The sequence below is a fragment of the Diplotaxodon limnothrissa genome, linkage group LG15 (genome assembly GCF_057381915.1).
Source record: "Diplotaxodon limnothrissa isolate DT_005_m linkage group LG15, D_limnothrissa_male_GT1.1, whole genome shotgun sequence".
In the NCBI taxonomy this organism is placed as follows: Eukaryota; Metazoa; Chordata; class Actinopteri; order Cichliformes; family Cichlidae; genus Diplotaxodon; species Diplotaxodon limnothrissa.
The window spans coordinates 9,088,172-9,113,367 of record NC_140610.1 but is presented as its reverse complement, the minus strand read 5'-3'; the positions used below and the strand labels follow the sequence as shown (position 1 = coordinate 9,113,367).

Sequence of the window (25,196 nt, the reverse complement as noted above, 5' to 3'; positions counted from 1 at the left end):
ATTTGTAGCCTCTTTCCATCTGGTGTCTCCTGCACTGACACCAGCCTCGGTCCACTCCTTGTGATGCTCACCCAAGTTGTTGACAATGCCCTCAAGGCAGCGGGCATCCCCATTGCTTGTGCACCTTTTCCTACGACAACTTTCCTTTCCAGTCAGTTTTCCATGAATATCTGTTGATACAGCACTGTGAACCAGCCTTTCAACAGTGACTTTCTGTGGCTTACCCTTCTTATGGAAGGTGTTAATGATCATGACCCGGAGAACTGTCAAGTCAGCCGTCTTCCTTAAGGTTGTGGGTACTTGAGCAGACCAAAAGAGTGTTTATACTGCTTGAAATCAAGTATTCTGACGGTTTTTATGAGCTATAAATAAACCGTAATCAAATTAAAACAAAGGCCTAGAATTCTCCAATGTACATAAAATGGATATTGAATATGGGACAGTTATTATTCTGAATTTAGAAAAAAAAATCAAAATATTCTATTGTTTGTCATCTCTCTCAGTACATCAGCAGAATAGGAAATCGTACCTGTGTGGTGTGTGTGTTTGTTTTTTGGGTTTTCATGTTTTTTTAAGCAAAAACCATGAAAATAACCTTAAGAGGAGTCAGGTATGCAGTATAAGGTTCAAAGGCAATCTGTTCAGGTAGAGCACAATAGGGATGTTAAACTCTTTAGGCTCAGTGTGCTCACTAACAGATTGCTCTCCCTTCTTATTATAGCCCTGTCATTTTGTGACTTTAGTTTCAGAGTATCACAGGTTGTGCTAAGGATCTTGTTTCTTTTATGAAAGAAGATGCATAGGTCATGTGGATAAGTTTTCTCCTTTATATCTACATACATAGACATTTCTGAATAAAGAAAAGACATTCAAACACATTAAGGCACAACACATCATGACGCACATCTTCAAGCCCCACCCACCAGAAAGAAAACAAAATACAAAAACCAGAAGGAAAAAACAAAAGAGCCTCAAAATTTCCAATTATTTGACCAAAAAGAAAAAGAAAAACAACCCCAAAACCCTACCACTGTCATGTAAGTTTATTGTAAATAATTTACACAAATTTCTACCACAGACTGCATTCTTTTGTCGTGATTATTATACCACTGGGAACAAAACCCTTACAAAAAAAGCTGTTATCCCAGTATACATGATATGGTCTGTACAGAGAAGCCTTCAAATTAATGCATAGCCAATGATCTTCCCCCCCAAGTGATGCCACAAGTCCTCATTTCCACCTGGGTGCTCTGACCACAAACTAGATCTCAAGGGAAAAAAAATATCCTCCCAGTCCAAGGAAGGTCTTAAGCCTTGACAGTTTTAGCCTGCTACAGCTGCAAGAACAGCAGACTGGATTTTCAGAGGTCTGTCCCCAGCATCAGGACCAGGGGGGCTGAGCAAGGATGTGTCGGATAGCCTTTTCCTAATCCCACTTTCCTCTTCTTTACCTCCTTTAACCTCTTAAGACCGTTACGAGTTTGTAAATCCAGACATTCAAAAACAAGACAGGAAACGAAAGTAATCACAGAAACACTTGCAGTGTCGTGTGTTCTTAAATAGTTATACAAAAGAAAGGGGCTGCCTGGCTGACCGTGTCCATGTGACAATGCAATGAGTCCATATTGCTATAATAGTTACAGGTACTCAAACTCCAGTGCTTGGTGTAATGCCAGCAGGTCAGAGTGACTTGATATCCTCCAGAAAGGCATGTTGTGCTGCGGAGTGGACACACATCATTAAAATCAGACGTACAATTATCACTGTTGCACACCACCACCGCCTAACCACATGCAAGCTACACTACTGTAGCTTGTAGCTGCACTGCAAACAAAAATCCATGCATTTCTAAGGCTTTAAGACAAAGGGTGGCATTTTGGGAATTATGCTTATCCTTCTGTTCAGAAGGTTACATCAGATGACATAATTTATATCACTCATCTCTCCCCTCTTGGTGAAGCTACAGCCAGCGGTTCGTCAGTTTAGCTTAGCATAAAAATTTTAAAAATAGGTACCTTAGCCTTAAAAAAAGCACAAAAATCTACAAAGGGCAATTCTCAATATCACCAACTTAATTGTAACATATATGTATCAGCAATAATATGTACAAAGAACTTTAAAAAATGTATGAAGGATAACAAGATTTGTGCTGATGATGTTAGCCTCTACTTTGACTGATGCTAGCCTCTACTTTGAAACACTCATATAACCCATAGAAAATCCCTGCAGCTGTTGTTTTTGACTTTTGTTTTCATTATAATAAAATCAACAAGATATAACTAAATTGGTGAGCTGTAAAGACTAAGAAATTTTTACTTTTTAAAACACCAGTTTCCCCAATGTTTCCAGCCTTTATGCTAAGGTAATTTAACTTTTTGCTGACTGTAGCTTGAAGTCAATAGTTTCCTAAAAAGCTTTAACAGTAGTGCCAAAATTGTATGTGGGAAGTTTTTACATCCTGTTCTACATTTTATTATGTTTTAGACTAATCCTGAAATGAATTAAGTTTTTTTCTAAACACAGTCTACACATAATACTCCACAATAACAAAACAGAGTTTTCAGAGTCCTGTGATACTGTACTAAAATTAGAGACAGAAACATTGTCTTCATGCGTAACCCCAAAAAACTGTTGGGTCACTCTGTGAAATGTGAATAAAAACAGAATGCAATGATTTGCAAATCTCATAAACCCATATTTTAATAAAGATATTAAACTGAGAAAATATACCATTTTATGAGAAATGTTGGCTTATTTGAAGGTGACGGCAGCGGAATATCACAAAAAAGTTTGGATGGGGACAAGAAAAGCCTAAAAGTGGTGCTAAAACAAATATCTAGATGAAGAGTTTGCTACTTATCAGGTTAACTTGAGGCAGGCCATTAAGATGATTGGGTATGAAAAGAGCATCAGGTTGAATTCAGTTTTATTTATAAAGCACCAAATCACAGCAACAGTTGCCTCAAGGTGCTTTTTATTGTACAATATTTAATATGTGCATTGAAGGAGACATCCTGGTCAAAAAAGACTCCAAGACTCATCCCAGTGTTACTGGAGGCCAAGGTAAAGCCATCCAGAGTAAGCATCTGGTTAGACACTGTATCTTTAAGATTTTTAGTACAATAACCTCAGTTTTGGAAGTGGAAAACTGTTCTGCAGTCAGATGAATCAAAATTTTGGTAAAATGGATTCAAGAGTGTTCAGTTCGAAAGCCTGCATTTCTGATGCTATGACACTGGACTGTGTGAAAGGAACAACATTCCTTTCCCAAAGGTCCAGGAGCTGGTTTCCTCAGTTCCCAGACATTTACAGACTGTCGTTAAAAGAAAAGGGGATGCTACAGAGGTAAACATGACCCCTGTGTTGTGAATAGACTGATGACCCAGTGTCAGATAAGTGGCAGAAGATTGATGGATGGATGAATGGATGGATGATAACAAACCTGTTGTTATGACACTCACAGTTGTGGCGCTTCCTACTTTTATTAAATGTTCTCCTTGTTTCAGCCAAACTCCGTAACTGGGACGGAGGCCATGTAACTAAGAACCCAGTAGTCACTATGAATAAAATCCTTTGTAGGGATGGGAGAAACATTCATTAAGACAGTAATCCAATCTGATCTAAAATAAAGACAGACGCATGGAGGAAACTAGGCACTGGGCATCACCTCATTAATTCCAATCCTACAGTCAAAGACAGAGGTGGCAGCATTATGCTCCATCAGTAATTTTCTGTCAAGTACTGGGAAACCAGTAAGGATAGAGGGAATGATGAAGGCAGAAAATATAGAGAAATCCTGAGTGAAAACCTTTGTCAGAGTGCTCAGGATTATATTTCAGCAGGAAAAAAAGGCCCTAGTGCAATGCCAAAAAAGCACAGGAGTGGCTCTGGGAAAACTCCTGGACTGACCCAGCCAGAGTCCAGACCTAAACACCTCTGGAGAGTCCTGAAAATGTCCGACTGAGCTGGCTGATGTTTAACAATTTTGCTAAGGAGAACTGGAGAAATCTTCAAATGAAAGCTTGAAGGTTCATTTCCGCTCGCTGCTGCCAAAGGAGCTTTAACACAAGTGAAGGGTAGTCATGCAAATGGGTTATTCCAGGTTTTTATTCTTAATAACTTGACAAAACACTTCAAAATCCTATTATACTAAGTTCTTGTGGAGTATTGTGTGTAGACTGATGGGGGCCAGGAGGGGGACTGAACCAATTTTAAGATGATGCTAATGTTGAAAACCATCCAAATCCAATGTATTTAGTGCTCAGTAAGAAAGTTAAAAAAAAAAAAAGAGTATATCCCAAAATGCAAAGCCATCTTTTAACAACCCCAGCACCCAGCACGATGAATGAAACCCAAAGCTGTAGAAGAGAGGATTAAGAAAATATTCTGGTGTAGCAAACTTAAAATAGATCACTACTTATCTCCCTTTTTTTTGTTATACAACTACAACATCAGTTAAAAACACATAACAGGAGACACGTCACAGGATACGGCAGGATCATTGCTCTGAACAAATGAGGCCGTTCACAGCCCAGTCAGCGTGTACATTTACACAGCCATTCATTACACAATTGCAGATGCCAATGTCAATCTAATAAAAATCTGTTATTGACACAAATTTGGAATAGCTGACGCTGAAAAAGCTGGTGCAAAAATATCCATCAGCAGCTGAGGCTCATTCTCAAATTTTCACTCTGACGGCTGCAAAAGTCTCCTGTCACCCCATGAAAAAAACAAAACAAAAACCAAAGCAAGTAGACCAGAAAAAGTAAAGGACCAACACAAAACTGCAGCAGCAAAGAAAGGCGGGCTTCGTCCAATCAGAGCACACGCTGTGCTGAGTAGGCGGGGGTCACGGTGAGGTTGCGGGTCCATTACCTTTTTGGCCGCCTGTTCCTCTTCCACACCGTCCCCAATTACAACATACACTACTTTCCTGCCAAACCTTTGCATTATGCGTTCAAAGCAACTCTCTTTTCCTGCAAAAAACAAATAAACAAGGGGGAGGAAGGAGGGTCACATGGTCAGAGGGGTCAAAGTTCAGGTGTCATTTGTTTACCTGGCTGGCGGCATGCTCTTCATCCTTTCCATCGCCAATCACAACATATGTAATGTTTGTGCCAAAGCGGGAGACTATACGCTCAAAACAGCTTTCTTTGCCTGGAGACAAACAAATGGCTTTCACAGGTTTTTCCTTTGTTTAGATTGAAATAAAACACAGGAAGAGGTAGAGCTGTGCGTACTAGGGTGAAGTGAACACACACACAAACACACAAGATGGTGTCTAGTGATTTAATAGTTAAAAATAGCGTACCCAGAAGTGGCGTGGCATCTGACCTTAAACACTAGTTTTTAAAGATATCAGATTGTTACATCTGTTTGAATCAAGGCATATCACATAGTGACACACACATACATTTCCTGAGTGTTGTATCTTTCTACCCAAACCCCAGTCTGAGTTGTTTTGTTTCCACTCTTCAATAAGTCAGCACTGGCCATGGTTGCGGTACACTTTCACAACCAGCTGAGGTTAGAGTCCGTTCAGAGTGTAGACGTGCAGCCTGAGCGACATGTGTGTCGAGGCCAGATCGGGAACGCACGAGCTGAGTGCGGATATAATGCTGGAAGAATACTGTAAGTGTGGGGATAAGTAAGTCATACTAAAGACACTCAACACCCACACAGGTGACTTCGCCTAATGTGGCAAATGAAACATCTGCTGGGTGGAGCTGTGTTTCGGATTGTGTGACGTCATCCACCTCAAAAAGATCATCTTCCCTTTCAATCAAAATCATTGACATTAGTAGTATAAGAGCACACGTTTAAATTAGTCTTGAGTCACCCCTTACTTGCTTCTATCTATCCAGATTATCTTGCAGTTTGTTTAGCAATGGTCTTGATATTTATTTATTTTTTGCAGCTTTTTCATCATTTTCAGTCGAGTTCTTATATCTGATCATTTTCACAGGGATGATTTTTTTGCTTGTTAAGCCATTTAACATCTTAACACTGACCTATGAGTCATTCAAGCATAAAAAAAGGAAAGGATGCAGTAAAAGCATACCTGGATTTAAAACACCCACACACACACACACACTCTATTGACGGAGAGGGGGAGATTTGAATGTCTTTAAGAAGCCTGGAGAACTATTCCTGATGACTGCTCAAGGAATCTACCAGAAAGCCTAAATAAGAGAGTCCAGGCTGTGTATAAAAGTGGTCATATTAAACACTGACTTTCAAACTTGTGTGAATTGTACAAATGGACTGTTTTCCCGTGTGTGTTTACGCATGTTTTAATAAATCATTGCACCTATTTCCTAGAAAAACAAAGATATGAGGAGTGACTCAAGTCTTTTGCACAGTACTGTATCTATCCAGTTACTATTTTATGACTTCTATTCCACAATATATTGTATTATTTAATTCAGTCCATGAATGAAATCATTAATTTAGTCTTTGTTTTAAATTCATGGACTGTGTACAGATGCGTGTGTTTACGTGTGCTTACCTATTTTTGTTGCACTGTAAATGTTCTCAATAGGAAAAACAGATCCCAGACTATATAAGAGAACTTTGGCCAGCGCTGGTATGAGCTGTGTTGTGGTCACCAACACATTTACACAGTTACTCCTGATGGACAAAGAGAAAGAATAGGCCATATTATGCACAGTGGAGGTGGGTAGGTAAATGCATGAATAGATTCCCGAGTGCCTCTAGTGTCCACTGGTGCTCAGGTCCAACCCTAACTCTTAACCACGGAAATCAAAGGAAGAGAGGACTAGAAGAGACATTGCCATCTGTGTAAATCGTGGAAATAAAATGGAAAGTGGCACCTGGAGCTGATTATGGACAGGGACTTGAGTGCGTGGGTGAGCCAGGAGTCAGTCAGAGCTTCCACCTCAGCTCTGAGCTGCAGCCAGGCGTCTCTCTTAGCAGGACCCAGCAGACCTAAAACACAGCACCAACTTCTTTACTCTATAAGCACTCTACAATGCACTCCAATTTTGTTTGAGCATTAAAAAATAAGCTGTATTTGCTGTATTTGTATCTGTGTCTATACTGTTCCACTATTTCATTGCACAGTGTTCCCTGTGACAGCAAGGGACTATTCTATTCTTCTATTCTGTTATTAATTAACTTTAATATTTAAATAGTCCTATACAAAGTTAACCCCCCCCAAAACAAAACAGTTTTTTAACATCTAATAGATGATCAGGACTGAATGCTCCCCCCTTTCCCAGACAGAGTGTGACTATAATTTTAGAACATTTCAACTCCTGTAGAGTTTAACTAAAGTAAAACTCATTTTCAACTCCGTTCTGAGTCTATTCTGATTGGCTTACCCCCCACATTGTTTTTGTACGTGCTATACAACTCTTTGACTCGTCGGTAGCGGAAGGCCAGTTTCCTCATCCAGTCGACTCCACCGCGGACGCCCGTAGCCAGGCACAGGTTTGCGCTGGTTGCAGCTGCATGGAAGCCATCAGTTGCAAAACTGTAAGTACTGTCAATAATAATAATATGTTTTATTTGGAAATCTGCTCTGGTAGAAAAAAAAACAAGATGGTTATTTGTATTTTGGTATTGGTATCACAAACATAACGGCAAGCATTTATTTGTAAGAATGCAGTTAAGTATCATCTACATACTTTTAAAATTTTAGTCATCAAGTTAATATTAAAACACAAACTGGACAAATGTTGTTAATGTTTATCTGAATATATGATCTACAGAAATGAATGAATACTACAACTTTACACAAAAGTTAATTTTTAAATAATCACCTTAAGTCCTGGCCATTGTCATCTGATGACACGTCATCAATATGCACCTGATCACATTCCTGTATACAGATACACATAAAAATAACAATTATTGCAAGCACAATGTGCCGAAGATAGAATATAGACATGTTGTGACATTTACAGTATGTTAACTTCATTTTCACCACTAGAGGGCAGCAGTTGTATCTAACTGGGTAATGGTTTGGACCTCAGGCTTCCTCCCACAGCCCAAAGTCATTATGTTAATTCAATTCAGTTCTATTCAGATTTTATTCCTATAGCACATTTAAAAGCAACAGAGTTGACCAAAGTGCTTCACAATTAGTTAAGAACAAGAGAAAACAATAGAGAAACAAATACAGATAAACGAGAAGACGATGTATTAACTTAAAAGTCAAAAGTTAAGATAACTGTTGATTGGAAATTGGCTTTAGATGTGACTGTGAGCACGAATTTTGACAGTGGTGTCCCCTACCGTTTGCTCAGTCCAAGCTGGTGTATGATAAGGTGTGTATATCAAATCAGTGGAACAATGACATTCTCAACATTACGCTTTGTGCAAAAGCTAAAGACGGAGCAAAAACTGTTGACAATGTTAACAGCTGTGACTCACCTCCAGGTCATTAAAAAATAAGTGTGTGTCAGCCAAGTTGAAGATCATCTCTTCCATCCTCAGACCCAGTGTTACCGCCATGGGAGGGTCCTAAGAGAAGAGGAAGATAACATCATCATGACATCAACATGACAACAAATTTCCAGAGTTAATACTTACTTCCACCTCAAAAACCATTTTAGACCCCCCACCCTCAACAAACCCCTATTTGTATACTTGGTACGTTCCGCTCATCACTGCAGACGCTGACAGACAGGTTGCACTTGTTCTGTCCCATCAGCATTCCTTACGTTTTGAGGGGGGGGAGAGAGCAAGATTGTGTCCCTCCATGTGTGTGTGTTGCAAATTGTAGGTGCCCTCAAAGGGAGATGCCTGGAGTGTATGTGGTGTGTGAATGGTTTGTGTGTGTCTATGTGTGTGTGTGTGTGTGTGTGCGGGCGTTCTGGAGAACGCGGCCTGCACTGCCAGGCTAGCGCTCAGCTGCAAAAACTATCATCTGTGATAGGTCAGCAAGGGTCGACAGCTTGCCGCACGATTCGCTGACGCTGTCAGACGACCAGAATAGAAAGAAACTAACAGGAAGGAGAGCGAAAGTGAGCAGGCGAGGTGCTCAGGCACGGAAAGCGAGAGAAACTGGCGGCATTCATGAATGTCAGAAAGTGCAAAAGGATGTGCATCTTAAATCAGAAATTTGCTAACGGTGAGGAAGACTGAGGACGATCGCCTAAAGTCTTTTTCATTTAATCAAAACTGTCACCACATATACTTATGAGTTCTGTACCATAACAACACATGTTACTGAAATTTGTTATCTCTGACACACAGTGAACGACAGAGATTGAAGAGCATCTGTTAAATCTCCACTATGACTCATCACTGGCTATATTCTACGCACATACAAAAGTCAATAACTCCTACTTGTTATTGCTAAATAACTATTATAATATTACTGCACAAAAATCCAGATGCACTCTTCACCTTCGCTGGTATCACTTAAGCTCTGGAAACTCAACACTTCCTCATGATGTGAGCAGCATACTAAGTATAGTAAGAAACAGAGAGTGAGATTGGCTTGTGCGATAAAGACGTCTATGCTTGTATTGACAAAAAGGCAAAACATCATTTGGAGCAGCTGTATCCTCAAAGCTCCATGAGAGGGGCACTTAGGTCTTGTGGTTTCTATGTTAATAGTGTAAACACTATTTTGGGTGAGGTGTGAACAGACACAGCTGCTGCTATATTTCTCAAGGGCAGCGGCAGAAAACGAGGTGAAAAAAATTCTCTCGCAAATATTTTCAGGCAAATATTAGGAGGCATATCCTTTTTTTTTTTAATGCCGATGATTTGCCAGTTGTCATGAGCCATGCGGGTAATCTGACGTGGCGTGCTATGAGAGGGTACATTAAACCCCGATTTGAGTTCTTGGAAACATCTAATTCACTAGTTTGCAAGTCAAGACAAATGCAAAACCTCACTTCTTGATATTACCATTCAATTCAGTGCTTCTCTACAGAAAATACAACACAAAGAGGCTGAATTATCCATCAAGACCACGTGTGCCCTCGCTCTAAACATGGCATTTTACAACTCACCAGGGCCTGTCTTATGCCCATTAAATCCCAATTGCCAAACCTTAAAGTCCACAAATGCAGAACAACTAGGAAGCACATCAATGCCTGCAAACCCTATTTGTAAAAAGCCTGGGCTCCTATGGCTCAATGCAAGTCGGGCTCCAAATTGTGCGTACGCTGTGCCAGCTTTTGTTCGACTGCCAAACAGCAATATCAGAACGGATTTATGATGCAAAGTCCGTACAGGCGGGCTGGTGGCCACGCCGGTGCCCACAGGAAACGACATCACCCAATAAAAATCTGCAGCCTTGGCTACGCGGGACGACCACAGATCAGTTCCAAGAACATTTTTTATTAAAATAAAGGGAACTATAAACAGGGATGCTGTTATGGGAGAAGGAGAGACCACCAAATAAGTTCACAGAGAAAAGCGGAATAAACATCAGCCCAAGTAAGAAATTAGCACATTAAATTATCATTCAATTAAAGAAAGCATTGGCAATTTAAAGACTTGTTTTATAATCCATTAGATTATCATCCCAAATTGACCGTAACATTCCTGAAGTGGCTGATGTCATTTTGAAAAATCTACAGAGACAAATGAAGCTTATTCACTTTGCGTGCTCATTGTGAAAATCAAAGTAAGGATGGAAACTCTGGTTTCAGAGATGGTGTATGAAGGTGGAGTATTGGTCCCTAAAAATCTGCTTCACTGATAGATCCTCACTACATTATATAATTTACCAATTTATGGTAACTTACCAATTTTAATCTATGTTGATTGTATCTTTTCAAGAAAACATTAACTTTCAAAGCTAAAATTTAACCTAGCATTTAACGTTATTTTCCACCTGTAAATAAGAAGAGGTGGGATGTGTTTTCAGAATGTGGCCATGTACCACCAAAAAAAAGCTCCACACCTCACTACACCACAGGGCACAGTAGCCTGAACAGTAAACCACCACCATATATTTTCTTCAAGAGAGTAAGTATACCCTTGATTAACTATGCAGCAAGTGTGAGCGCCCTTATAACAGCAGGAATTTTAGCTGTTTAATAGTGCAGATCATTCAGGTGTGCCCAAATCTCCCCAGCAAATTCACCTTAAAGTTATACCGTGAAATGTTCAGACAAATAGCCAAAACCCCAAGAGCTACATCTTAGACTTTACAGGTCTGTGGTAGCATACTAAATGCTCATGACAATGCAATTAGAAAAAATACTGAACAAGAATTGCTAGCTTGGAAGTGTTACCAGAAGAAAGGCTCCCGGGCAGGGTGAACATGGAGGCAGAATTTAGGGATGTAAAGTTGCTTCTGAACAAACCACAGGAACTTTTAGAACAATGTCCTTTGAACAGACGAGACCAAAGTGGAGATGTGTGGCCATAATGTGTGATGTTTAGAGAAAATCAAACACAGAATATCAGCACAAATGCCTCATACCAACTGTCTGCCACAGCGGTTACACAAGGTGATGATTTGGGTTTGTTTTGCAGCTACAGGACCTCGGCACCTTGCAATCATCGAGTTGACCATGAACCGCTCTGTATACTAAAGTGTTCTGGAGTAAAATTTGAGGCCATGTGTCTAGCAGCTAAAGCTGGCCCAAATTGGGTCACAAAAAGGACAATGACCTCAAGCACAGCAGCAAATCGACAACAGAATGACAGAAAAAGGAAAAAGAAAAAACAAACAAACAAACAAGGCAATCAAAGTCCAGATCTAAACGCCACTTAAGTGCTGTGGACATCAAACAATTTAACAAGTTATTGCTGCTAAAGCTAGCTGCACAAACTATCGAATCATTTGGTGTACTTAGGGCTGCGTTACATAGCTGAGGTGCAGCTTAGCAGACAGCTGCTGGGTGCAGCTGCTGGTGTCAGCACCAACACGCCACACCTCTAATAATGCGTAACATTAGGTGTCATCACTTAACTGGGTGAGTTTACCTCCTGTTGTACTGTAACAATTTTCGTTTTCTTTCTGTACCAGATTTTTTAAATGAGTATCCACATGAATAGACTCACTTGGGGAGTTGAAGGTTCAAGAAACAACACTGGCTTTATTTTCATGCCCACCTTTTGTAAAGTTCAAGATTAGGCCCTCCTCTCGATGGCTCAGTTATTATGGATGATCTATTATGAGTTGTGTTAGTAGTCAAACTGATGCTTAAGCTTTAAATCTGGCACGATGTGAAGGTTCATTGCTCGTGAATCCAATGGGCAGTCAAGCGTAGATACATATAGAAGCTTTACGAACAGTAAACTTAACGTAGCAAGTAAACACAGTAAAACAGTCTTACCTTGCCATATTTTTGTGCATAGGAGCCTGTGAGCAGAGAATGGAAGACAATAATCGTCTCATCCAGATCCCAAACAAACACCCTCTGCACATCACAACAAAAAAGACACAATGCAAGAAATTTGAGTCTATTCTTCTGATTTTACAAATGGCCCTTATTTAATAAGTACATTTATTTATTAAGTACAAATGTTCTGATTTATCAACATTTTCATTCCTGAATTTACTTACACTTCATGAACAAATGTAGAAGTGAATCTGTACATGAAAATATTATGATTGTCTAGGTGGAGTTAGGAAACAGACAAACATAGGCTACATCATTATAGTAAGATGATAGCATGATTATTATACTACTATTATTGCCTATTGGTTATTATTTACTGCTTTCAAAAACACCATAAATCAATAAAATGCTCAGAATTACAGTCGGATTTAACCTAAAATTAAATTGTATGTAAAGAAAACAAAGTAGGAGATATAAAGATGCAGACTTTAAAGTGTTTACTTAAACATATCCCAGCATTCCTTTTCTCTTATCTTAAAATATCTGGTCTTCCATTAAAAATGACTTCTATTATTGCTGGATGTCATCACCTACAGTCTAATATCTTGGCACTATCCCACTGGTGCTTTTTATTTATTTTTAATGAGTTTCTCATCACAGGCTGACAGATCATGTTCTCCTTGTCGTCCATCTGTTTTCTTCTTTTTCTTATATTCTATTAGCCTTTTTTTCACATCAGCTTTGATGTCCAAACCTGAGCCACAGTGAGCGTTCTCAGGAGAAACAATATTCTAAACCTCTGTTATTTCAGCCGGAGCCTCGCTTTATGAAGAGGGCGCCTTTTCTGTCCCCGTCTTTGGACGCGATTGTTTCAGTTTCTTCAGTCTGTCTCCTGCTTTCTTGCTTTAGAGATGCAAGCTCAACTCTCACAACGCTGTCACCACTTCTTTCTTTTTTCCCCCTGCCATCTAATCTAATTCCATCTAACGGTAAATGCTTCCTTATATAGAGAAACTGGGACGGAGCAGGATGCAGATTGCACAACCCTGCTGTTTCACAGTTTGATTTACTAATATAATGCGCAGTAGTACAAATAAAATAGTCCGGTGTACAGATTTTATAAATCTGCTGTTAATATAGCATCTACACTTTTTTGTTTTGTTTTACATATATGCATATTAGCAAATAAGGGCCAATATATACATTCAGGCCTGTATTGACAATGACAATGACTCTAATAGCTTCTGCTTGATTGAATTTGGAGACTAAAGTAAAGAAAATGGACAAAGATCAAAGAAAATACCATGTGTCCATGGAGAATTGAAGGGAGCATTCATTCAGTAATCTCGGTGCTCTCAGTGTATGTTTTCTAGTCTCTTACCTCCAGGTCACTATCAGGAGGAGGGGAGGGGTTGTTCTTGCGGCCCCTGCCCCGAGACTTAGACCCCCCACTCCGGCAGGCTCTGTCATCCAGCTCTTTGATGGGTGTGGAAGGGCTCTGCACTGTATCAAAGTCCCCTGAGAGTGTATATAAACACACACAGGACTTTTGAAACATTTTAAATTTACATGTGATCAAATATCTGTCTTAAACTGCACAAGCAATCACAAACTAAAGTCACTCCATTAAAAGCAGCACTAATGATGTGGTTTGAGGTGATCCCACAGGTGCTCTGGAGTTGTAGCCACTTCAGGAGAAGCAATAATTCAAACCCTGTACAGTAATAAGCCATGTTGTCAGGTTTAATAATTCAAGGTAATTGGCATGACGGATCAACTTAAAGGCTACCAAGAAACCTAAACAAAAGTACCACCGGTATTCTGACTGATTCATGACAGCGTGCACATGCAAAGATTTAACAGGGGAGTGGGAAGATTGAAGTGTGCAATAAATTAGTTAGGTTAGGTAATGTGATGCTTCTTGCTAAGATACAGTACATACAATTTTCTTGAGGAGAATACATGGGAATGCTCCCAAAGGCTCAAACACACACACACGCACACTTTCCTAACGCCATATGCTCCCACTGCTGCGCGGTAACTAGAACCAGACTCTGAGCTTCGGCTCGCATATTATTATGTCTCAATCAGGGAGAAAAAGGGAGGGGGGGTGGAGAGAGTGAAAGGGGGGGTGGGGGGGGGGGGTGGATAAAGATACTCACACACAAGAAAAAGTTGGTGATAAAATAAAAAAAGACACTCCTGGACAAAGAGCGAAAGAGAAAAAGTGAGAAAGCCAGCGGAAGAAAAAGAGCTAGTGACAGGAAGAATGATAAGCTCCTTTAATCAGGCTTCCTGAATTACAGCCAAAATAAACCAAATAATAATATGGAAAAAACGAAAAGCCGAACACGAATCCATATTCCTGAGCACAAGTGTGCAGTTTAAGTCCTTCTTGCTTCCCACTTTCTCCTCCGGCTTGCCCACCAAAGTGCAATATTTAACGTGACTTGTCTCTAATCAAAGTCTCGGACGCTAATGTAAACACATGTCGATTCTCCAATTAGCCAGCGCAATGCCAGGTAACTATGGCTACAGTCTAAAGTTACTTCCTGTGCTTCATCATCGTAGAAAGAGGGCTTTGAACTCGGTTAACTTAAAACTGTGGAAACAAGATTATGAAACCGCAATCAGAAGTGGTGAAAAATTCTTTTGACATTTGTTTGCATATTTATGAAGTTAGAGCCGGGGTGTGGTGTTGGTAATTCGACTGCTTCTTTCTAAACTATGCCCATGTTAACACAAACCTGGGTGAAGTTCAGCAGCCTGTCCGGTTATGGCGGGGGTGGGATCTTGCAGCTGGTAGGCTGCTGTGGAACCGGTGCCATCCACGTTGTTGGAGGTCATGTACGTCCCGTAAGGGGAGGTGGAATAATACTGAGCATACTGGTTTTGGCCAAATGTCGTATATGAGGGATAATCCTGCGGAAAATAACAAGAATTATGAGCACGCAAAGACATACCAAGCAAACAAAAAGAAACAGGGAGACGGAGAGGTTTTCCTGAAAGGACCAGTCTGACTTCTGAGGATAGATTTTACAAGTGTTCCCTCTCATGTCTCTAATCTTTTGTCCCTGCCTTTCTGTATTTTATATCTCTGAAACAATTAAAACCTCGTGCTGCTGCTTTTTACAGACCCAGTGGAGATGGACGTTTTTTATGAGTCAGCTCTCTAAACCTGTCACTACATCCATCTCCAGAAGTCCTTAAACAAAGCCACACACAATAAGAAGGCACAGTTGGTGTGTAGTCATACAGTGCAACACTTGTGCGCATGCTCTGAAGTATCAAAAGGGGTAAAGGAAAAATGTAAACGCAACAGAGTCATAGAAAGTAAGCTTGTTTCTACATAGAGATTTTTACTTTGACTTGCATTTGTTTCCCGGAGACTAACCATGACTTCGACTTTACTTTGCTTACCCAACAAGATTAACCCTAACCTTAAACCAACTTAAATGTTGCAATTCATGCAACTGGATCTTGCTTCTTTGTCCCCAAAAGAGAGGCAGGTCCCCACAGTGTGACTGTTTAAAAAGATTTATGTCCCCACAACATGAGTAATACAAGTACACACACATACGCACACACTATATTCCCCCTTAATCCACCCACATGGGCCAAACCTTGACTTTCTTCCTGTAAACAGCCACATCTATCATAGTGAGACATTAAAATCCCCCTTTAAGCATTTTTACTACCACAATGCAATTCATCATATGGACATAGAGAAATATTCAGACCATAACACTCTTTCACAAAGACTAATTGTCTGTTTCTCTCCCAGAATTTTCCCTGTTGCAAGGTTGCATTGTGATGATGAAAACTGCGTGGGAGCATGCCTGGAAAACCATTTCTGGTCTGAAATCCTAATGCAACTAATATGAAATTCGGATCCTTTTTTCCCTTTCTTTCTGTCTTTCTGCTTTGGAGACAGCATTATAAGATAATCACATTAAATGACAACAAAGAGCTAACACATTAGCTTCGTATGATAGACCAACCTGTGTTCACAAATGCATGCGGTCGTACCTGCTGTGTGGCAGTGTAGTTGGCGGGGTTGGACACTGAGTTGTTGGTGGTGTAGAGGCCTGAGGAAGGAGTGAAACTGGAACCTGTTCAGAAATTAACCCCCCTTTAGCAAGAACTTAAAAACCAAAAATGTTTAAGTTAAATAAAAGGCTGTGTTATAAACAGACCTGGCATTGGATAGGGGGAGTAGGCAGTCTGTCCAGGCTGAGGTGTGGTAAAGCCGGGGCTGTAGCTGAGGCCTGTCTGCAGAGGAGACTGACTCTGGGCTAGGCCGCTTTCTGTTTTTATGCCGGGAAGCATTACACCGAGGTCTATGGCAATTGAAAAAAAAATAATGATATTAAATGTTTCAGCTTTAATTTGCAGAGTTTAACAAAAGTCTCTTCTTCCTCAGAAGACTTGGAGACTTCCACCTGCTACTGAGGGTGCTTAAGAACTTCTGCTCCTGCACCATCAAGAGCGTCCTGACGGGAAACATCTGCACCTGGTTTGGGAACGGCACCAAGCAGGACAGACAAGATCTGCAAAGAGTGGTGCGCTCGGCTGAACTCATCATTCAATCAGAGCTTCCTGACCTGCTGTCCATCTACACCAAGCAGTGCAAGACTAAAGCCAGGAAGATTATGATGGACCTCTCCCATCCCAACAATGGACTCCTCTCATTTCTTTTTATTCATAATTTCTTACGTAAACTGTTATTTGCACATTTTAACTGTAAATTTCTAAGTTAAAATCTGCAAATTTTGTAGTAATCTGTAAATATGTAAATCATTTAATGGTCGGGCATTGCACAGCAATAAGCATTTCACCACGTGTCGTACTGTGTATGGTTGTGTGTGTGACAAATAAAATTTGAATTTGAAAAGTATTGCATTAACTATTTACATATACATTGTCCCCAGTTTTAGAGACTCGAAATAAACTGAACAAACTAACGTAATTTCAATTATAAGGATTATTTTTATAACAATAATCCTTTGCAGTTAATGACTGACTGAAGTCAAGATACTATGGGCATCACTATATGCTCCTTCCATGCTTGAGATGCTCTGCCAGGCCTTTACTTCCACCACCTTCAGTTGCTGCTTGTTTGAGGTTCTCGGTGCATTCAGTTTTGTCATCAGTAACTGCAAAGCATGCTCTGATTGGCTGTGATCAGGTGACTGAAAAGCATATCCCATCAGAAAGAGTCTATTTTTCTTGCTTTCAGAAACTCTAGGTTGCTTTTGCAGTTCGTTTTGGGTCATTAACGTTTGCACTGTGAAGTGCTGTCCAATCAGTTTTGCAGCTGAATCTGAGCAGAGAGTAAAGCCCATAATACTTCACAATTCATCCTGCTACTTCTATCAGCAGTCACATCATCAATAAACACTAGTGACCCAGCTCCACTGGCACCCATACACATTAATCTCAGTTCCATGTGTCCAAAAATTTTTGTCAGAACTGTGCAGACTCTTTTAGATGTTTTCTGGCAAAGTCCACTCTGGCCTTCTTGTTCTTGAGTGTAACCAGAGGTCTGCACTTTGCTGGTCTGCATTTCCATTCATGAAGGTGTTGCTTGATTGTAGGCCTTGACAATGAAACACCTATCTCTGTGAAAGTGTTCCCGACGTGTTTAAATGTTCTGAAGTTGTTTTTCTTAACCACGGAAAGAGTTCTGTCCTCATCCACTTTAGTTAGCCTCTGTGTTCTTTCAAGACTTTTGGTGTTGCTGAGATGGGCAGTAACGCCGTAGATTTTTAAGAGTCTACCAGTGATTTGGCCACTGTCTCTCTGATAGCTTTATTTGGGCTTCCCTCACTTACATCAACATCTCTTTAGACCTCATTTTGACAGTTTTAATGAAGAATAACCAAAATGTAATATAAAAACACTTTGAATCAACTCCACATTTTCATCTGCTTAATTTTTCATTGAATAACAAATGAATAGGCCTTACTGGGACACGAAACTGCTCAACAGTCAACTGTGCAATTAATTTTGAGCCTCTAAAAATGGCTGTAATTTCTAAACAGTTAATACAATACTTTTGTTAATTCAATTTAATTAAAGCTGGAAGTCTGCTCTTCAATCACATCTTGATTGCTTGTTTTAAAATCCAGTGTGGTGGTGTACAACAGGAAAAGTTACAAGAGATTGTTTCATCGCCTACATACTTATGGATCTAACTGCATATTGTCCTCATTCTGCTACGAGTTCACTTTCAGTTCAGTTTATTCGAATCTTTGGCTGTACCCAGTTGCAATGATTGAATGGGTGAAAATATTTAATTTCTCCCCAAATAGAATACAGCATAATGAGTTTACTTCTAGTTTTTAAAGGGCATCCAAACCAGTCACTCAGCACAAACACATCAACCCAGTTGCATGGGAAAACTTAGGTTTGAGTTTGAACAATGTCTCCTACCACAAAATAATACCATATAAATAAGATTCCTTCTTTCACACAACACTTGCAGTTTAGTTTGTAAATCTTCGAAAAATAATTTTTCTGCAGTTTTTGTATGGAGATGTGTGGGTAGAACTATGTGGCTTATTCAGCGTGTGTTGGTTCACACCATAGGTAGACAATCCGTAGGCCTGGCCTGTCTGCGAATAAGCAGTATAGACGGTTGATTGCTGCATGCTGCTGAACTGAGGTTGGCCGGTGTACGTCGGCATGGAAGGAGCTGCCGGCGTGGAGAGGATGTGAGGGTAGGGCCTATAAGAGAGAGGAAAGTGACAGTGGGAGTAGGTAAATTAGCCACTTGGTATATTATAGCATTTAGGAGTTATTTCGTTGAGTAAAATTCAACTTTAGCTAACCTTACAGAATGTAAACAAAGATGCCTGTTCAGTTTTAAAACTTGGACTTACTTGGATGGGTAGAGAGGGGGAGAGTACTGGTGGGCTGAACGAGGGCTGTAGCCGCTGCTGGTGATTACTAAAAACAGCAAAATAATCAAATACAACAAGGCAAAAACATGTTACGGATGGTGTCAACTCAAATCTGCTGTTTTTCTGAGCATTTACCAAAACCACTCCTGAGCAGGACAATTCGGGGCCTCCAGCTTATTTGAGCCGAGATGCCGTTCCAGTAAACATAATTTGAAGCATTTTGAATGGAGGGGAGCCAAGTTCTTCCTTTAGAGATCACCGCAGTCCCTGAAACCCTTACAGTGGGCCTCATAGCAAAACACAATGTCTGTTTGTGGTCATTGAGATGTCAGAGCTCAGTACTGACAAACACCCTGCTGGGTTTAAACCCCTCTCTCTGTTTTGTAGAATGGCTTTGTGTGTGTGTTACAGTGTGAAAGAGAATGGGGGACGTGTGTGAGTCCAAAAAAAAAAAGAAAAAAGACAAATGTAAAATGTCTCTGCCCCTCTCTTATCCCTCTGCCAGCCTTTGATGATGCAATCCAAGGACAGGCAATATTTCACTGGATTAAAGCTTTCAGCAGGTCTACCAGTGAGCTCAAATGGATGATGGTGATTGTGTGACTTCTGTGCGTCTGAACAAAAACAGACAAGCGGAGACCAGAAGGCATTTATATTTCTGCGTCTATCTATGGCTGATTCAGTTGTCAACTCACTGTACTTTTTTTCCCCATCTACAGTCTTACAGCAACTCCGAGTGCAGAGGGATTTGATTTTTTCAAACCTACACTGTTTTTAAAAAGCAGTGTATTCACCTGAATCACAGAATGTATATTATATATTGATCAGCTTTCTGACCACTATCACAGCTACTTATACAACTACTACATAAAGACAGTCAAAAGGTTAAACTCAAGCCTGCAAATTTAAAATTAGCAATAGCTGTTTTGGGGAAGCAAGTTAAAAACTAACTATAATCTATGCAAAATACACTTCTTCTGGTTTTGTCACAAGTCCACACGCCATTATCCTGCCCATGATGCTTTGCAAATTCCTAGTCTTCCTTTTGGATTCTTAATGCTAGATTAATGAATAAACTCTGACTGACAGGTATGGACTTTGGTGATATTTCTGAATTGTGTGCATATTTATCCAAGGGTCTGTGCTTTACCTGAGCCTGCATATGTATCCAGGGCTGTGTCCCCTGTCGTAGTAACTGTATCGCTGTTGTTCAACGGCTCTGTTTTCACTTAAAGGAAAAGGAAAAGGTCAGTATTAGGGTAAAGCAGTAAAGACTTCCCGCAACACACAGACAGAAACAAACCTTAGTGGGTAAGAGCAGAAAACGTCCATGCAATTCCAGCATGTCAACTTAATGCTGCGTGCAGGGTTCCCATTGCAAGCACTATTTAATTTCACAGTCTTTAAATGGCTCTCTATAACCACTATGCTTGAAGCTTTTTACTTCGTCATTGTTTTCTGATGCTATTTTTAAGATATGGATGACTTTGAAAACTATAAAATGTAAGTAACACATTCAAAAATGAATTAATGCAAAGTGATCCTTAGCAAATGTTTGCGATTTATTGCCCTCCCCCTGCAAATTTATCAAATTCCCCTCTTTTCAGAGGGTCTTTGGTAGGAACCCTGTAAATATACTATAAAAATAAAAAAATAAAAAAGAGAGAAAGAAACTTCACACACAGTAATAAACTGGGATGCAGAAAAACAATGAAGATTCAGAAAGCAGAGAAAAAATTCACAGCAAACCAAAAATCAGTCAGAGCAACTCTGGCAAGAACCAACAAACAAAACCCAAAATAAAAAAAACACAATTAACAACAAGTCAACAACCGTGGCTAGCTAAAACTAAAGAAAGTTCAACGGCTATGCTTTTGCTGTATTGCTGTAAAATCTTTGCTCTGGGATTCACACACATGCACCTCTGTACCATATTCCTTGGAGCCTGTGGCAGGGGATGGGCTGCTGCAGCCCAACAGCCAATCAGCCGTGTTAAGAACGGTCATGCTTTCACCTATAGGGGTGCAAGGTGGGAAGGTGATGAGGATACGACCCACTGAAAACCAGATGCAGGTCAAAGGTATACGGGGTCACATGGTACTGATCTTTTCGTAGACATTTGCGTTGAATATAAAAGAAAAACAAACATTCCCGAAATAGTTATATTGTGGGAATATTTAAAGACTTGTGTTTTTTTCCCCATCGTCTTGCTTTCATGTTTTCTTGCCAAGTTATTAAGACGGTCAGTAACAATTTTGTCTCTATGCTAAATATGAAGCTAGAGTAAGGAAATGGTTAGCTTATAAAACTGGTAGAACAGCTGCTTCCCAGCGCTCCAAAAGCTTAGAAACAAGATGTCAGTAAAGGCATATATAACCCCCAACCTGCTGATTTTTTGTACAGATTAAAACAAACTGATTTCAGAACTCTAGAGGTGCTGGTAGGTGGATTTTGTTACCCTTGGACAAAGCCAGACGTAATTTTCCCACCTGTTAAGTCTAGTTTGAGTCTTAAATCAAAGGTAATATATCCATTTGGGTGTAGGTCAAAATAACCCTTATGTATCTCACACTGGATTTTGGTAAGCCCTTCAAATCATTCTCTGTCTGAATAATTTTCCCTTTAAGTCACCCCATTTATGCAAACATTCTTGTAATTGGCTGCCCCTTAGGGAAAAAGAGAAAAGAAAAATAGCTGGGTGAGTCAATGTGGTGCAAATGGTTGTCTGTCTCTATGTGCTTTCCCCCGCGACAGACTGATGACCTGTCCGGGGTGTACCCTGCCTCTCACCCTAAGACAGCTGAGATAGGCTCCAGCCCACCAGCAACCCTGAATTGGATAAACTGAAGAGAACGGATGGATTGGGCTCCTGTGCTCACATCCATAACCAGAAGGCTGTGATGACCATATTAAGGATATCCCTTCTTTATGATATCAAAGATCCAATAAAAAACTTTCTGAAACTGAGCATGTTTCAGAAGAAAGAACTGATGCTGCCTCAATTGGTCACACAAAGTCACACAGCAACCCATGTAGTGAGTCTTCATGTCACTTCGGAGGAATTTTGGCCCACTCTTCTTTGCAGAATAGTTTCAATTCAACAACATTAAAGGGTTTTTAAGCATGATCGTCCTGTCATGCCAAAGAATCTCAATCAGAAATCCAGACTATAACTAGGCCACTCCAAAACCTTTTTTCTCTGAGCCATTCAGAGGTGGAATGCTGGTGTTTCAAATTATTGTCCTGCTTGAATATCAGGGCATGAACTGATGGCCGGACATTCTCCTCATTCTCCAGAATTTTCTGGTAGAGAGCAGAATTTATGGTTCCATCAGTTATGGCAAGTCGTCCAGGTCCTGAAACAGCAAAGCAGCCACAAACCATCCCACTACCACCACCATGTTTGAATATTGGTTTTGTATTTTTATGAAATACTGTGTTAGTTTTATGCCAGATAAAACAGAACTCAGATCTTCCCAAAAGTTCAAGTGTTGTCTCATCAGTCCAGAGAATATTTTCCCAGAAGTCTTGGGCATCATCAAGTTTTTTGGCAAATGTGAATCTTTGTGTTCTTTTTGGTCATCAGCGGTTTTCTCCTTGGAACTCTCCAAAGGGTGCCATTTTTGCCCAGTCTTTGTTATTGTTGAATCATGAACACTGACCATAACTGAAGGAACGTATGGCCTTTTAGTTCTTTAGATGTTATTCTCAGTTCTTTTGTGACCTCCTGAATGAATTGTCGATGTGCTCTTGGAGTAATTTTGGTAGCTTGACCGCTCCGGAGAAGGTTCACCATGGTTCCACTTTTTCTCCATTTGTGGAAAATAGCTCTCACCATGCAGTCCCAATGCCTTAGAAATGGCAGTTTCCAACCAGTGACTTTAACCGATTCTAAACAGGTCTTACATTTCTATAGATGGTGGCATGATCTGGGACTTTTTGAGGTCTATAAGCCTATTTCACTTTGTCATACAGATTCTGTTTCAATAAGTTCTTGATTCAACAGGTCTGGTAGTAGCCAGGACTGGTTGTAGCTAATGAAACTGAACTGAATTTTGGTTAAACACATTTAATCCCTGATTCATCCACAAAAAGGCACATTTAGATAGCTTGAGTTAGAGTGAGAAATATAAATACATATACATTCTGGGGACATGTGAGACTAACATTAATATGTCAAAGTAGAAGGATATGCGACTTTTAAGACAGAGCTATTTTATTATAATACATGACAACTGTATCTGCTTTAACAAACAGCTATTAGATTAATCTCCTGATATTTCTGTCTCTACAAATATGTTCTTGCTAAAGTCTCGAGCTATTCTTCTAATTAGCAGCTCATCTATCATCACATGATTGCGCTTTTTAAAAGAAGAGGACACCTGTTAATCAGTTTATCATTCTACATAATGTGTTTCAGGGGCTTCTTTTCTCAAACGCCCATCACTAGCAACCATCTGAAAACTCAATTGAGTTCAGGACAACTTCATTAATCCCCTAAGGGAACAATACAATCCACTGGACAAGCTGTAATGAAGACAAATGAATTGCTATGGAGATGGCCTTTGGGCCTGAGCGTTCGCTGATGTCAGGTGAGGGGAATGTTGAGTATGTAGATTGTTTTGGCTCTCTGTGAAGCCTGAGCTCTGTCTGCTTAAATCATTAACTGTGAGCTCATCAAAAATGATTTAATGTGCTCTAATACAGTCTCGGTGTGCTGTTAGCCCACACTGAGCATGTGTGACTGCGAGTATGTTAACACATCAAAATGACTAAAATACAGCATCTCACTTTTTCCATGACATTATTATTATTATTAGAAGTGGTTTCCACCGCCTGGTAAATCAGCAATAGATCAAACGATGGCCCTCAACAAAAGTACCATGTCCAGGGCTATATCATCAAACTGTCCTGACAGAAATGGTTCCAGAGGACAGAGCATGAGAAAGTGGGAAGATCAAGGGTGAGAGGAGAAAAAAAAGATTAATAGAAAGAAGGAGAAACGCATACAGACTCAGAGTAAAGAAAAAGAAGAAAAAGAGAGGAGCGGGCTCACTGGTGTTGACATATAAGAGAGCAGTGATGCTTTAATGCTCTTGTAGAGGAAATAGTTTCCAGTGGGATTTTGAGCTTGCTCTCCAACACACACATACAGACACTTTGCCAAGCCGTTAGCGGAGGAGTGCAGAAGTGCTTCGCCGTGTGTTTACACACATTCTCCGGTGGTTTATTCAAGAACTCATGCCAGCTTGGAAGTGTGTATGCATGCATTTGTATGTGCGTGTGTCCTTCCATCTCCATAAATTCCTCAAAAAGTATTTATCTCTACATGCTGAAAGGATTTCTGACTGATGATTTTGCAATAAATTTCATTGCATTACATTTTTCTCATCAAATGCTCTTGCCTTAAGTGACTTTCAACATGTGCATTGGACCTCCTTTGGCATTAAGATTATATTAAAAAAAGGAATAAAAGACAATGAGTATTCTGAATGGAGGAGTTTAGACTTTCAACTACATTTTATACAACGTAAAAAAAAATAGAAATCAGTAAATTCACTGTTCCTGCATCAATGGCTCTCTCCTTTCTTCAAAGAAATAATTCACCCTTTAACTTTAATACATCATGGACCTTTATGCAGCATTTCAAGTAAACGTACATACTGGCAAATTTGTTTTCTAGCTTAGAGTTAGAAAGGACTAAGAGGGTCAGATTAGTTAGCCTTGAAACACATGAAACTGTTGGCTTTTTCCTGTCCAAATGTAACCAATCTGGCTTACCAGCACCTTTTTAAGCTTAAAAATGAACAAATCTTGTTTGTTTAGTTCAAAAGGGAAACATATAGGTTTTATTTATTTATTTCTTATATAGTATATTTGATATTTATGTATCTGACATACCCCATGTTGGTGTTGTTCCTGGATAAACATTGCATCTGACGGATGATGTTGTCTGAGCAATCAGTTAGCATTAGCCAAGAGGTTAGCTAATGCTATAAAGAAACTATCA

At 39.9% G+C, this 25,196-nt stretch overlaps 1 protein-coding gene across 3 annotated transcripts in view; it reads right to left on the bottom strand.

Annotated features, from left to right (window-relative positions):
• Positions 1–221: 221 nt before the first annotated feature.
• eya4 (EYA transcriptional coactivator and phosphatase 4) overlaps positions 222–25,196 on the bottom strand; it is a 50,886-nt gene continuing 25,911 nt past the window's right edge. For 2 of the 3 annotated variants that reach the window (XM_085373046.1, XM_085373048.1), the window contains 16 exons: positions 21,117–21,200; positions 20,337–20,414; positions 19,166–19,232; positions 18,868–19,010; positions 16,478–16,621; positions 16,311–16,393; positions 15,029–15,203; positions 13,663–13,799; positions 12,276–12,359; positions 8,401–8,490; positions 7,788–7,846; positions 7,347–7,507; positions 6,837–6,951; positions 6,512–6,633; positions 4,879–4,979; positions 222–1,718 (listed from right to left, as the gene is read on the bottom strand). In XM_085373046.1, coding sequence (XP_085229172.1) covers positions 1,638–1,718; positions 4,879–4,979; positions 6,512–6,633; positions 6,837–6,951; positions 7,347–7,507; positions 7,788–7,846; positions 8,401–8,490; positions 12,276–12,359; positions 13,663–13,799; positions 15,029–15,203; positions 16,311–16,393; positions 16,478–16,621; positions 18,868–19,010; positions 19,166–19,232; positions 20,337–20,414; positions 21,117–21,200 — 1,724 coding nt within the window. In that variant the 3' untranslated portion in view covers positions 222–1,637. The remainder of the gene's footprint in view (positions 1,719–4,878; positions 4,980–6,511; positions 6,634–6,836; positions 6,952–7,346; positions 7,508–7,787; positions 7,847–8,400; positions 8,491–12,275; positions 12,360–13,662; positions 13,800–15,028; positions 15,204–16,310; positions 16,394–16,477; positions 16,622–18,867; positions 19,011–19,165; positions 19,233–20,336; positions 20,415–21,116; positions 21,201–25,196) is intronic. The other variant, XM_085373047.1, reaches the window with a different exon arrangement.